The sequence below is a fragment of the Peromyscus californicus genome, unplaced genomic scaffold (genome assembly GCF_007827085.1).
Source record: "Peromyscus californicus insignis strain IS unplaced genomic scaffold, ASM782708v3 Scaffold_7__1_contigs__length_154581171, whole genome shotgun sequence".
Classification (NCBI taxonomy): Eukaryota; Metazoa; Chordata; class Mammalia; order Rodentia; family Cricetidae; genus Peromyscus; species Peromyscus californicus.
In genome coordinates, this window is record NW_026294595.1 from 37,115,153 (window position 1) to 37,128,684 (window position 13,532).

General features: G+C 51.0%; 1 protein-coding gene across 6 annotated transcripts in view; it reads left to right on the forward strand.

The window, feature by feature from the left end:
* Positions 1-13,532, forward strand: part of Tanc1 (tetratricopeptide repeat, ankyrin repeat and coiled-coil containing 1) — a 229,452-nt gene that overhangs the window by 210,932 nt on the left and 4,988 nt on the right. For all 6 annotated transcript variants that reach the window (XM_052723607.1, XM_052723606.1, XM_052723610.1 and 3 more), the window contains exons 20-24: positions 5,260-5,393; positions 6,758-6,881; positions 7,638-7,813; positions 9,711-9,843; positions 11,722-11,813. In XM_052723607.1, the coding sequence (XP_052579567.1) occupies positions 5,260-5,393; positions 6,758-6,881; positions 7,638-7,813; positions 9,711-9,843; positions 11,722-11,813 (659 nt within the window). The remainder of the gene's footprint in view (positions 1-5,259; positions 5,394-6,757; positions 6,882-7,637; positions 7,814-9,710; positions 9,844-11,721; positions 11,814-13,532) is intronic.

The window sequence follows — 13,532 nt, forward strand, 5'->3', positions numbered from 1 at the left end:
TAGAGCTGGGGCCGAGGTTGGCTGTCTCAGCAGGATGGTTGGAATTCCTGAGCAGAGCTTGTTTGGAGTTTGTTTGGAGTACCCTCCATGCTTCCGAATATGGGAATATGGTATCCCGAAGTCCTTGAGGCTGCTGAAACTTGAGATGCATCCTCGCCTGGGGAGTTTGTGTGAGGAAGCTAAAAATACTCACTCTGGGTAGAAGAGGAAAGCCGTGTCCTGTTGTCTGTCATCGGTAGTGTCTCCTTAGGATTCCTGTAGAGAACCTGATCTGGTTTGAGCCTGAGCAAAGTGGACCTGTGCTGACAGGTTCCTAATCCACCCTGCCCCCGCGCGCCCCCCCGCCCCCCCACACACACACTTGAAGAACTGAAATCATAAGCACACAGCAGATCGGGCTGTGGGGAAAGAAGGTGGAGTCCAACCCTGTCGCCAGGCCTGGCAGGGCACGCATGTCAGCCTGTCAGCTGCTCTGACTTCCGGCTTCTCTGCCAGCTGGTGAAACACACAGATCCTATTTTTAGCTCAGGGCTGTCTGATGTGTTACTGTTGAAAGACATCAGTAGCAGCTGCAACATAAATCGTGATTTAAAGGTCCTGTTTCTCACAGGGATGAAGCTTCTTCACATAATGAAAGAAGGCAGCTTTTTGTAGGTGGACCACTCGGGTCTCATCCAATGCAAGGCTGGCTCACTCCTTTCCACAGAGTTCTATGTCTCTGTGTGCAAACACATGTGTGCGTCCCCATGTGCCTTTTGATCCCTTTCTTCTCCTAGTTGGTACAGCCAGGGAAACAGGAGGAGGGTCCCTGAGTGAAGGAAAATTCCAGAGCAGCAGCTGGCACCAGGATCCTTCACGGTCCACTTGCAGAAATTCTGTTCAGATCAGTTCAGATAATGTATATTATAGGGGAAAAAAAAGGTAGAATTTTTACACCCTTCATAACCCTTAGGGTGGGGCCAGACCCCTATAACAACAGATGTGGTAACAGGAGCAGAGCACACCAGAGTGCCATACCCTGTGAAGCCCAGGGGTACAGGACCGAGAAGTGCTCACAGCTCAGAGGCAGTTGAGACGCTGGCTTCTGACTCAGCCTTCTGCACATGCTATGGGGTGCACAGGCTACATGGACAAGGCCAGCAAGTGTGAGGTTTGCGTGGCTGCTTCTCCAGATTCTGTCTGGCCCTCCCTGGGCAGGGAAGATACCTGTCAAGGGAGAATTCCCATAGAGCTGTCAGTTCCCACACAAAAGCTCTGTGCCCAGAGCTCCTTCAGGTATCTGAGGTTCTCAAAATAATCAATATAACTTTTCTGCCAGAGGCATATCTGGGTGTGGCATGTTCTGGTCTTCTGCAGTGCAGAGTACCCCAAGCCCCCCCATCCCTCAGCCGTCATGAACATCACCACCACCATCCTTGTGGCAGGAACTGACTGTATTGGGGTTCCCTACAGCAAGGTGGGCACTGGCTTAGAATCTCATCTTCTAGTTTGGACCACCTTGGCAGTTGGCTGTGTGAGTGTGAGATGCTTTCTTTACCTTTATCACCGTGCATTGCTGCATAAAAGTGACTTGGTGCTTATCTTTTGGTCCATGTTTATGTGTAAGTTTGAATGTCTCCTCCTCGGGCCTGTTTGTATCATACGCGCTTGTACACACACACACACACACACACACACACACACACACACACACACACACTCTGAAGTAAGAACTTCTTGGATAAACTAAAGAAATATTCTGTAGATGCCCTTTGGCATTGTCAGTGTTCTGTTGCTGTGAAGAGACACCATGACCAAGGCAACTCTTATAAAGGAAAACATTTAATTTGGGCTGGTTTACAGTTCAGAGGTTAGCCCATTATCGTCACGGTAGGAAAGATGGATGGCAGCACGTGGGCAGACAAGGTGCTGGAGAAGTATCCTAGAGTTTTCCGTTCAGATGCACAGGCAGCAGGAAGAGAAGAGAGAGCCACTGGGCCTGACTTGGGCTTTTGAAGATTTCAAAGCCCACTGCCAGTGACACACTTCCTCCAACAAGGCCACATGTAATCCCTTCAAATACTGCTCCCCTCTGGTGATGCAGCATTCACATCCATGAGTCTGTGGGGGCCTCTTCACTTTCAAACAACCACAGGTTGATTATTCTTGTCACCCATATCAGTGTGCTTTGGTGGCCTCAGGGTGTTAAAATCTAGTAATAACAGATAGGGTGGAGGGCATTGTGTTTATGGCTCCGTTTTTCAATACTTAAGATGTATTTAAACAATGAGATTCGAATTAAACATCTGATGACCCTTAGGGCTCTTCACATAGGCCTCATCTGGTTTGACCACTTTCACTGCATGGATGAGGAAACCATCTTGGTCACACATAGAAAATACACGTTCTAGCAGTATTTTCCAGCTCATCCTGAAACCCCTGCATTTCTGGGAGTGCCTCCGCTCCATTCTGGACCCCAAGAGTCCAAGAGGCTCTGTGTGCTGCCCTGTACCTTCTGCCCTGGTGTCAGCTGACTTTTCCCAGGGACTGAGGCTGTTCCACTTCCGCGGAGAGCGGAGAGGGGTCAGTCCTACTTCCTGGAGCAGCGTGCTACCCCAGAGGCCAAGACAAGCCGTTAGGATGTGCTGCTGGGCTTTGTAGAAAAGCACAGTTGCTTCGGATTTTAGAACATCCTGACAGCCAGCAGATGCTAGCCCGGGAGTGCTCCCGGTCAGGCCCGGAAAGGCTAGTGTCAGCTGCTAATCTGCTGCCTCCTCTGGTCCCCTGACTCGATCCTTCTGTGCCGTCTGCTGCAGAAACAACCAAGAGACTTGGGGTCAGTCCGAACAGTGCCCCTTGAACACATTTTCTTGGAGAAATGTGCTGACCTACTTCCCGGGTAGGTAGCAGATGTGTGTCACTGAGTGAGGAGGGACTTAACGGTGAGCAGGAATGGCCTGATTGGACCAGGCCTGCAGAGTGCTCCTCACCTCCCTCCCCAGCTGCTGGAGACACGGGCCATCCATGAGGGAGCTGCTGGAGGAGGGTCAGTGCCCCGACTGTGAGGTCCACATTCATGCCTCAGGGCTCAGGACCAGAAACGCAATGAGAACTGGCTTCCCTTTCTGGAAGGATGGGGGACTGCGTGTTCCTGATGTCTTTCTGTGCTTCAGATGCAACCCCCCACCCCATATGAGGTCTCCCTGGTGATCTGCTCCCTCCGTGGTTTCTGCCTTACTCCATCCATACTTTCTGAACAGACTAGGGGTGGAACTCCAGTGATACCAGCAGATGTCAGGCCCAGAGCCATGTTTAGGAGAAGCTAGAGGAGTTGTGAGCAGAGGGCAGAGGTTTAGGAGCCAACCCTGATGGCGTCGATTTATGGAGGGCCCTAGGAGGAGCAAGTGTCAGCTAACCATATGCAAGGGGTCTGAAGAGATAGGTGTGGGCAGGCACGTGTATGGAAAGCAGCCTTCCTGAGCAGAGGCTTCTGAGGTTCTCATTACCACATGCCCAGCTCTGCTGAGGTGGCAGAGGTCCCCTCTTCAAGACAGCTCTTACGGTGTGGATTTTTACTGTGTTCTTTGCTTTTCATTGAGTCGACTGTGTAAGGCTGGCCTGTTGAGTTGTGTTTAGATGTGGGGGCATGCATTTTCGTGGATGTGTAAAGTTCCCGCTGTGTGACGTCGTCACTGGTGTTTCCCACTGTTGATGGCAATGTGGGTAGTATCTGGCTTGAGGCCGTGTGAAGAATGCTGCCATACAAGTGTACATACACCTGGCCTGTTTTCCAACCACGGTCTCCGGCCATCATTCCCACCAGTGAGGAACAGATGTCCCCTCATTCTACATCCGTTTCTCAGGTACATCAGCTGCTGAGGAGGATGGGCACTTTTCATATGGTTGCCGGCATTGACTTGCCCCTTTGTGAAGGGTTTCTTCTGTTTTCGCTCTTGTAGCCTAAGAAGTCTGCCTCTTCCCTAGTTAACAGGAATATGTCTATCTTCTGGAAGCTGGAAATTGAGGATATATTTAAAAACAGAGTTTTCCAGGAAGGCTTGGGAATGGCTCCTCCTGGCCGCAGGATGCTCCCTTCTGAGGAGCGTCTGCCCTGTGTGGCTCAGAGCCATGCTGTCCCTTTGTCCCACTGAAAAGGCGGTATTTTGGCCTGGGTTGTCCCTGACCCCTGCTGCTGCTGTCCTCTCTTGGACATAGTTCCTGTGACAAAGCGGAAGCCAGGATGTAGGTGAGTGGAGGCACAGTCAGTCACGGGAGTGTTCTTTCCCGTTGGCATTGTGCCCCGCCCCCCACTGCATAACACTGGTCTGTGATAAGCTGGCATCCAGCCCAGCACCTTACTTTTTGTTTTATAACATCGAATCTGACTTGTTAAAGAGGTTTTTACATTCCAGCAAGGTGGGAATGATAGGGTGGGCACTCTTGATTATCTCAGTAATTCTTTTTATTGAAAAAAAAAAAGGTTTTAATTTTTGTTAATGTGTGTGTGTGTGTGTGTGTGTGTGTGTGTGTGTGTGTGTGTGTACCACAGGAATGTGGGGGCCCATGGAGGCCTCTGGAGCTGGGGTTACAGGTGTTTGCGAGCAGCTTAATGAAGGTGCTGGGGGCCTGAACTGGGGTCTCCTGGAAGAGCAGAGAGTGCTCTTCACCCCGGAGCCGTCTCTCCAGCCCCTCTGTAATTATGTTTCATTGAGGGGACTCTAACTGAAGGCTAAGAGGCTTCAGTTTTTTTGAGCATAACACCAGTCTGTTTGTGATATACTGTGTTCTGACTATCTCTTGTTGAAGAAAACAAGCCCCAAATTAATGAGTCCGGGGTTCAAGCAAAGCATGCTGGGGCCAGCTGGTGTGTCTTTGCCCTCATAGCTCTAGGAGTATAGTTTGACTTGAGCTGGAGACATACGTAGGACAGTTCACACATGGCTGGCCCCGATGCCGTCCGCCGAGAGCTTCCCTGAGACTGTCAAGGGCATGCAGCCTCAATTTTGTCCCTGTTGAGCTCACCTCAGAGCTGCTCAGTCTTCCTCACAGCTTGGCAGCCGGCTTCCCGGAACAAGCATTCAGGGGCAGCACAAGTCGCCCATTTCCAGAGACCCAGGCCCAGACGTTAGCCTAGTGCCGCCGTGCTCTGTGGATCGCAGATGTCATAGGCCCACCCAGACTCGGAGGGAAAGAGCACACACTTGCACAGAGCCCCTCAAGGCCCTCGCTCTGCACCTCCCGTCCCCGCTGACAACCCCCTCCCCTCTCCCCCTTCCCCAGCCCTGACTGCTGCTGCCGGGCGAGGAAAACTGGAGGTCTGCGAGCTGCTGCTGGAGCGTGGAGCTGCTGTGTCTCGGGCCAACAGGAGAGGGGTCCCCCCTCTGTTTTGTGCAGCCCGCCAGGGGCATTGGCAGGTACCTGGGGGCCCCTAGCTGCTTCAGGAACAGTGGGTGGGGATGGGACTCACTGCTGAGAGCACTTGTAACCCTTGAGGCTCTGTCCCATCCCTGGCGGCTTCTCCCTCCGCCATCATGACTGCTTCTCAGAGGCCAACATGACGGACAGTTACAGTCAGTGAGGCGGACGGGCTGGCCAGAAGACTGGCCACGCCACAGACACACAGTAGTTCCCTTAACTCCAAGAGGATTGGATTACAGTGCTACAAGATCCACCATGGCATATCTGCTGCTGTTATTTCTTTGTAGCCTGTCCGTACAGCATATTTGAATAATAGCTACCAGGCTGCTTCTTGGAAGAACCATTCTTATACCATCTTTAATGCAAGGGAGCAGCAGGGCATCGCTGGCCCTCAGCTGCTTCCTTCGTTTTGAAACAGCGATCACATCTCTGCTCCTACTTGGTGCCATGGTTGCGCCTGCGTTGTGCACACACACACACAGCTTCAGGACCGCTCATACAGTGCCTATGACTAACCCTCTGCCTGCCTCAGCGTCTCCTAACTGACGAGGAAGGGGGAGGGGATTTGCTGGTGCGTAAAGTGAAAGCAGAGGGAATATGCCACTCCGTCACTGGCATTGAAGCAGGTGACGTGCCTGGGTAACCTGGGCCGACCCAGTGGATAAAGTGGCTTCCTCCAGCACAAGGACTACATTCGACTCCTGCCTGTGTTTCTGATTTTTCTCCCCAACCTTACTGTGCACGGTGTGAAGCACATGGCTGATGCTGAGAATTCACTTTGAGGAGCTTTGCTCAGAGTTGTCCTCTGAGAAGGACAAGCCACCCCTTGGTGCTACATCTTGGCAAAGCATGTAACTGAGGGTGCAGAGTCGCTCTCCTGCGTGACTATAGTTTGCCCCCTCTCAGTTTGTCCACAGATGTCAAATCTAAGAATGCTCAAGTCCTTTATAATGGCACAGTACTTGCATTTAGTCTATAGATTGAATGCCATTAGTTGGTTAAATCTATTGCTTCAGAACCCTAGATACACAGGACCAATTTGGAACCTTAATGGCAAGGGCTGGCCCCTTCCTATCCTGAGTTAGCCCCGCCTCCTCCCAATGTGACTGTCCTACCAGTCACCTAATTGTGACTGGCATGCCTCACTACTAATTCTACCTGGTATATGTGATTTTGTACACATAACAACTGGGCACGCTAAAAGAATACATAGAAAAAGATTTTGCTGAAAGGAATACAATAGAAAGATTGTTTGGGCCCCACGTATCACACATCGGGTGGGAAGGATGGAGAAACAGGCTGGGTATAGAGACTGAGGCTGTAAGCGCAGCAGGGGGCTGATTCTCAGTGCTCCTTTCAGATTGTCAGATTGCTTTTGGAACATGGCTGTGATGTGAACCTGGGTGACAAGCAGGGCCGGACACCTCTCATGGTGGCTGCCTGTGAAGGACACCTGAGCACCGTGGAGTTCCTCCTTTCAAAAGGTATGGTGTGTTGCAGGACGCTGGCTGCTTTTGCAGAGACCCACTAGTACTTTTGGCTTCCCCACGGGTCTTTTCGTCCTGTGGCTTTTCTAAGGCATGATGCAGCCTGGGGCCTTACCATTCGGCCTCGGTGAGCCCCTCTGGCCATGAAACCTGCTCAGGCTGACACACTCCCAGGCGGGCATCCAGATGGTGGGACCCTCGGCAGCCCAGGTTTATTCACGTTCTGAGATCGTATTACTGGACTTGAGGATTACAACCTGTGGCCCAAGTCAGATCCAGCGGCCCCTCTTCAATATGCCAATTAAAAGAACCAAATTAGAAGTAGAAGGCAGAAAAAGGAAATCTACTCAGTGTGGCCACATTGGGAAAGGGACAAAGGTCCAGCAGCCTCCTCAAGTCTATCTTGGGGTCCTGAAGTGAAATCAATGTTTAATGTAAGGGCCAAGGATATGAACATCTAAGTAGTTCCAGTTGAGGTCTGGTCCCACATGCCACTGACCCATCATTGTCTGGGCTTCCATCTTGTCCTGTTAGGTGGTCTAACAAGTTATTAGAACTGGGAGATCTCTTCTTGGGAGACAAGTTCTCCCCCTGGCTGGTGTAGTTTCCTTCTCTCAGCATGAGATTCTTGGGGGGAAATCTCATTCTTTGGGGTACATTTTTCAACAGTCTGGTAGTGAGATTGGGAAACACAAGTGTCTTTTAGGACACCTTCATTTCTGCCAACCAGTTGTAAATGGACTCTTCTCTCAGGCGCTGCTCTTTCTTCCCTGGACAAAGAGGGCCTGTCAGCATTGAGTTGGGCATGTCTGAAGGGTCACAGGGCCGTGGTCCAGTACCTGGTTGAAGAAGGAGCAGAGATAGATCAGACGGACAAAAATGGCCGTACTCCCTTGGACCTGGCCGCCTTCTATGGTGACGCAGAGACGGTGGGTACTAGTGGATGGTCACTTCCGGTGTGGGTGCCTTCCCGTGTGCAGGATGGGTCAGATGGAACGAGGTGCCTGCTCTGAGGCACAGGCTCTGTGAAGCTGTCTGACTGTGGCCTCTGTGTGTGTACACACACGTACACATGGTGTGTGGGATTTTTTCAATTGTCTATAACTCTGTTACATGCAGTCCAACCCAAGACTGTTAGTCGAGGTCTTAATGTGCTTTTTAAAGCTTGAAAGTCCTACCCCTACCAACTGCATGTACTGCAGACATAGAGTTTAACATGTATGCCCGATTCATAGCTTTATTTTTAATCATGTGATGCATATAAATAAAATTCCTATATAGCTCATTCAGAAACTACTTTCCCTTAAGAAAAATTATTAAGAGAATAGTTAATTTATAATATCCTAATTGTTTTAAATTATTTCTAGTTATAATTTTCATTTAGAAACTGAGAACTGGGAGATGTCTTCCAGGGCAGATGTGCATTCCAGACCTCTGCAGGCACCAGGGCATTTCTGAGCTACCTGGGAGCCTGCTTCCTTAGTCCCATGCATCCGATGAGAGGATGGGCCAGAGAGACACATGTCGTGCTGTGGAAAGGCGGTGACCTGGGGCCAGGATTTTATTCATGCATTCAGGCATCAGTAGAAATATGACTGGACAAATAACTCTTAAAAGGCCCCACTCTCAATCTTTATGGCTCCATGCTCAGAAATGCCCTTGCAAGGTCATAGGGTAATGCTGTTTTTTAAAGATAACGTCTCACACAGCCCAGCCTGGCCTCCAGCTCCCACTGTAGCCAAGGTTGGCCTTGCACTTCTGACCCTCCCCACTCTACCTCTCAAATACTCTGATGGCAGATGTGCGCACCACTATCCCTGGCAGTAATTCTGTTTTTAAAGCTCTCTAAGGACGGCCCACCACCACACAGCCCCTCTCCACTCCACCGTCCACGAGTGGGAGCTTGCATTTCCATCACAGGGCTCCAGTGTCTTGACGTCATCGTTAACACCCACCCCACTCTTTTAGAAAATACAGTCCTGTGAGTGTGGGTTGATCCCACACCATGGCTTTGATTTTCATTTCTCTAACAACTAGGGACTCACCATCTCTTTCACATGCTTGCTGGGTCTCCTCTTCGGAGAAATGTCTGTTGACGTCCCTTACCCACGTGTTGGTTTGGTTTTATGGTTGGTGTAGCTCTTTCATATTCTAGACAGTAGCTTCGCTAGTGTCATTTTGAACACCCAGCGGATTTATTGGTAGGAAACACGTCCTGTTGCAGACACACAACCATCTAAGCTGGACAGAAGTTTCTTTTCTAGTAAGTGGAAAATTTGGAGTGGCCAAGGTAGTTTTTTTTCTTGGCATTTCCCGTGTCGTGCACACGCAGCTGTTTCCTCATCCCCAGCCTTGATACGGTGACCTCAGACGCCCCATCTTCACAGTCCTGACAGTGTCACCTCTTTCTTAAGCCCTGAAGTGACTGACTCTGGCCCATCTGGTTCCAGGCTGCTCACGTCTGCAGCTTGTCCTCTCACGCTGTGTGAGTCTGTGTCTGGAGCATGCCAAAGGCCATGGCAGCAGCCTCCCTGCTAGTCGCAGGTGAAAAGGTGACCATGAGTCTTGTCTGTGGCCGTGGAAGTGGGGTCAGACACAGATCCTGTCCTTGGGCTCACACCTGTCTGTACCTGTCGGCTTGCCTTCCTCATCACTGACAGCAGAGTCGCTTCAGCAGAGAGAGTCCAGTCATGGCTGTAGCCCCTTTCCTTGGTGTCCGTTGACACACACACACACACACGCCTCCCCCCCCCACACACACACACCCGCAATGACCGCTCCTGCCAGGGACTGTTCCTCAGGCTTGTGCTGTCCCTGCTGCTCCAGGTGCTGTATCTGGTGGAGAAGGGAGCCGTGATTGAGCACGTGGACCACAGTGGGATGCGCCCCCTGGACAGAGCCATTGGCTGTCGAAACACCGCTGTGGTGGTTACACTGCTTAGAAAGGGAGCCAAACTAGGTCAGTGAACCCCACTCCGGGGCAGCGGGGCAGCGGGGGCAGCGGGGGGCAGCGGGGGCAGCGGGGGCAGCGGGGCCAGAGGGTTGGCTTCCAGCAAGCACCTTTCCTGAAAGGACTGAAGATTACCTGCTGGGGGCTGGCAGCGTGTGTGTGTGTGTGTGTGTGTGTGTGTGTGTGTGTGTGTGTGTGCGCTCTCTCTCTCTCTCTCTCTCTCTCTCTCTCTCTCTCTCTCTCTCTCTCTCCCTCTCTCTCCCTCTCTCTCCCTCTCTCTCTGCCTCCTGCTCTGCTCTGTCTCATGTCTCATTTAATCCCAGTCATCCCGTAAACTGAAGTTGCTTTCGATTTTCTTGTTTAAAAAAAAAAAATTACATTTTATTCTGTGTGTGAACACAGGCTATACACAGAGGGCAGAGGGCGGTTCGTGGGTCCCAGGGATTAAACTCGGGTCCCCAGCCTTAGAGGCAAGTGCCTTCAACCCCTGAGCCATCTTGCTGCCTTTTAGCATATAACATCCTCTCCTGGTAGGCAGAGAGCAGAGGCTAAGTGGGAGGGACACTCACACCAGGAAGTGTTAGTGTCTTCCTTTTTTAGTGCTGTGATGAGAACATGGCCAAGAAGGAAGAGTTAGAGTCCAGAGGGGGAGTCCACGACCATCATGGTGGGGACCATGGCAGCAGGCGGGCATGGCGCTAGAGCAGTAGCTGAGAGCTTGCATCTGATCCAGTAGCATGAGACAGAGAGACAACTGGGAATGGTGTGGGCTTTTGAAGCCTCAAAGCTCACCCCCGAGACACACCTCCTCCCACAAGACCACACCTCCTAATCCTACCCAAACAGTTCCACCCAACTGGGACCCAACCATTCAAATAAATGAATATATGAGCCTATGGGGGCCGTTCTCATTCAGACCACTGCGGTTGGGCTCTGCTGCACTTGCACATGGGCTGAGCATCCGCGGCTAGAACGCCCTGGATGGTTCTGTAGAACAAGCTGCTGTTCTAGCGTTATCATGACAGCTTGACAGAAAGTTCTGACCCCGGTGCACACAATTGCTATGAAGACGACACTGAGGAGAGAGTGGCCTTGGCCAAGGGTTGTGTGGAGGCCCACGTATGTGGCTAGTGGAGCCTCACGTAAATTTGGCATGTACGCAGGGAAGAACCGCAGGGCCCATTTGGATTTGCTGCCAAGGCCCTTTGACCATGAGCAGGTCTGGGTACGGGGGGTAAAACGGTTTTTCCCAGTGTGGGACCAGTTTCCCTTTTTACCTTGATCCTGTATGTGGGCAGTGGTGATGCCGTCTTTGTACCTGAAATCAAACACAAAACACAAGGTGCTCCGTGGCCTCCCAAGGTCATAGTACGTGGCAGAGCTGTATGTGTGTGATTAGCAGTGTCCCAAGGCCAGGTTGAGGGCTAGAGATGAGGCTAGAGCCAGACCAAAGAGAAGCTGGACAGGGACCGGGCAGGGGATCCAAGCTAGGACCTCAGAGTGGCCTGTGGTCAGAGTGCTGGGGCCTTGGGGACAGCAGCTTCCCACCCCTGCTGTGCTGGGTGTTTCAGGGAGCCAGGAGGATGCCCTTAAGGGCCTCCTTGCTTTTCTGGACTCCTCCTCAGGTGAAGGCCAGCATCTTCGTTTCCAGTGTTAGTGGAGCGATAAGATAGCTTTTGTGGGCACTGATGATTCCTCCACAGGGCTTGCCGTGGCATAAAATAGTTTAAACCAGCCTGCTAGAGTCCTGCTGCCGGAAACGCCGGGCACAGCCCAGCACTGCCTTGCCCTGAGTTCCTGCGGCTGGTCCTGTCGAGTGTTGGGGCCGCAGAAGGGAACTGCCTCCTGGGCCGAGGAAGCACCTCTGACGGCATGTTTATTTTGCAGGAAATGCCGCTTGGGCAATGGCCACATCCAAACCTGATATTTTGATTATACTTTTGCAGAAATTGATGGAGGAAGGAAATGTGATGTACAAGGTAAGAGGCTTCGTCCCTTTCTGGGCCGCCGTTGTTGACTTGGGACCACCCCTGAGTTTGGTGTTGGATGTTGCAGCCATGCTTCTGTCAGAGAGTGTAACTTCGCAAGAACAGAAGTTCCCAAACTTTCTAACCTGACCTCTTGCCCAGGAGCCTGTTAATCTCCAAACAGCAGAATCTTAATGGGAAAGCACTTCTCTTTGTGTTTGAGAACAATTGTTGGTGATACTCCTGGTGCTGGCTGTGACTTCCTGTCTAAGCTCCTGCATGAAGGAGAGCCACTGCTAGGTCAGCTGGCACGTCCCACAGGAAGGTCCCTTGGTTTCCCCGCCTGTCAAATTTCCAAGCATGGCACTGGACCTCGTCACGAGGTACATGGCAAAAGACACCAAGGAGCATTTGTAGAAGAAGAGAACGTTTCAGGGGACAGGAGGAGGAGGATGCAGTGGTTGGCTGTTGGCTGCCTAGGTTGGCAGCCCCTCGGAATCCTAGGCCCGCCCACCTGGGAGAAGCAGAGAAAGGAATCCTACAGGTTGTCCTCTGACCCCCACGTGCATCTGTGGGGTGTGTGTGTGCCTACACAATACATGCCAAGTACATCAGTGTATTTGGAAAGGAAATTAAAAGAACCAGCCAGTGTTCCCCTCTCACCCCCGGCCTTTCACTTCCCAGTTCTTAATTCTCTAAATTTGGGGATTTTAAGTGTTTTTAGTGATATTTTTATTGAATGTGACCAAGTAACATGCTCTCAGTTTCTCAAGAGATAGGTTGTTGTTGGTTTTTTTCTCAGTTTCCCTCAGAAGTGGAAATAAAACCTACAGATTCATAAATTTGACTTTCAATTTTCCCAAAGGAGCTACCAGTTTAGATCCATGGTGGGTAGCTCTGGTAAATGCATGCAGCTTTGCAGTCTCTCCAGACCAGTCAGCCACTGCTGGCACAGAGATAGACTCAGGTTCTGTGGGCTCAGGTTCTGTAGGCTCAGGTTCTGTAGACTCAGGTTCTGTAGGCACAGGTTCTGTGGGCTCAGGTTCTGTAGGCTCAGGTTCTGTAGGCACAGGCAAGGCAGTGTGGCTCTGCCCCAGGAAAACCGTAAATCTATGTCTGTGGCCACCGCCTGGCTTGGGTAGGTGTGGAGGCCCTTTACATAGGTTACTACTCCTTCCAGACCTGTAATTAGGTAGAATTAAGATTCCCGGGGTGGGGGGGGGTGGGGGGGGGAGATCGTGACTACTTACTCCTTTTCACTACTAGGCAGCTTTATCTGCTATGTTGTTCATTTATTTCCTTTCTGTTGGTTTTTTTTTTTTTTTTCATAGTAACAAATAACTAGGCCTACAGCATGACCCAGCAGGGTTCCAGCTTGGAGTCGGTTGGAAATTGAGTTCAGGGTGGATACTGTTGTGGCTTTGAAGTAGTTTTAATGGGGGTTCTGCTAGGTAATTATGTCAGAAATATCAAGCCATTTCCAACAGGCTGCAGCTCCTGCTGTGCAGTGGGCTGCCTGAGCAAATGGATTTCCTCAGCTTGGAGAGGGATGGGCTCTGGCTCTGATTTTTGAAGTCAGTTCTTCAGCGCCTCTAAAAGAAGCATTATTATTATTCTCCAGCAAGCTGCAGGTTTATCCTTGAGGCACTAGCTGACTTAGAAACTACAGCGTTTTTTTTCATATTATACTTGAAATTAAAATATATTTCAGCGAAACATGGTTCTTGAAAT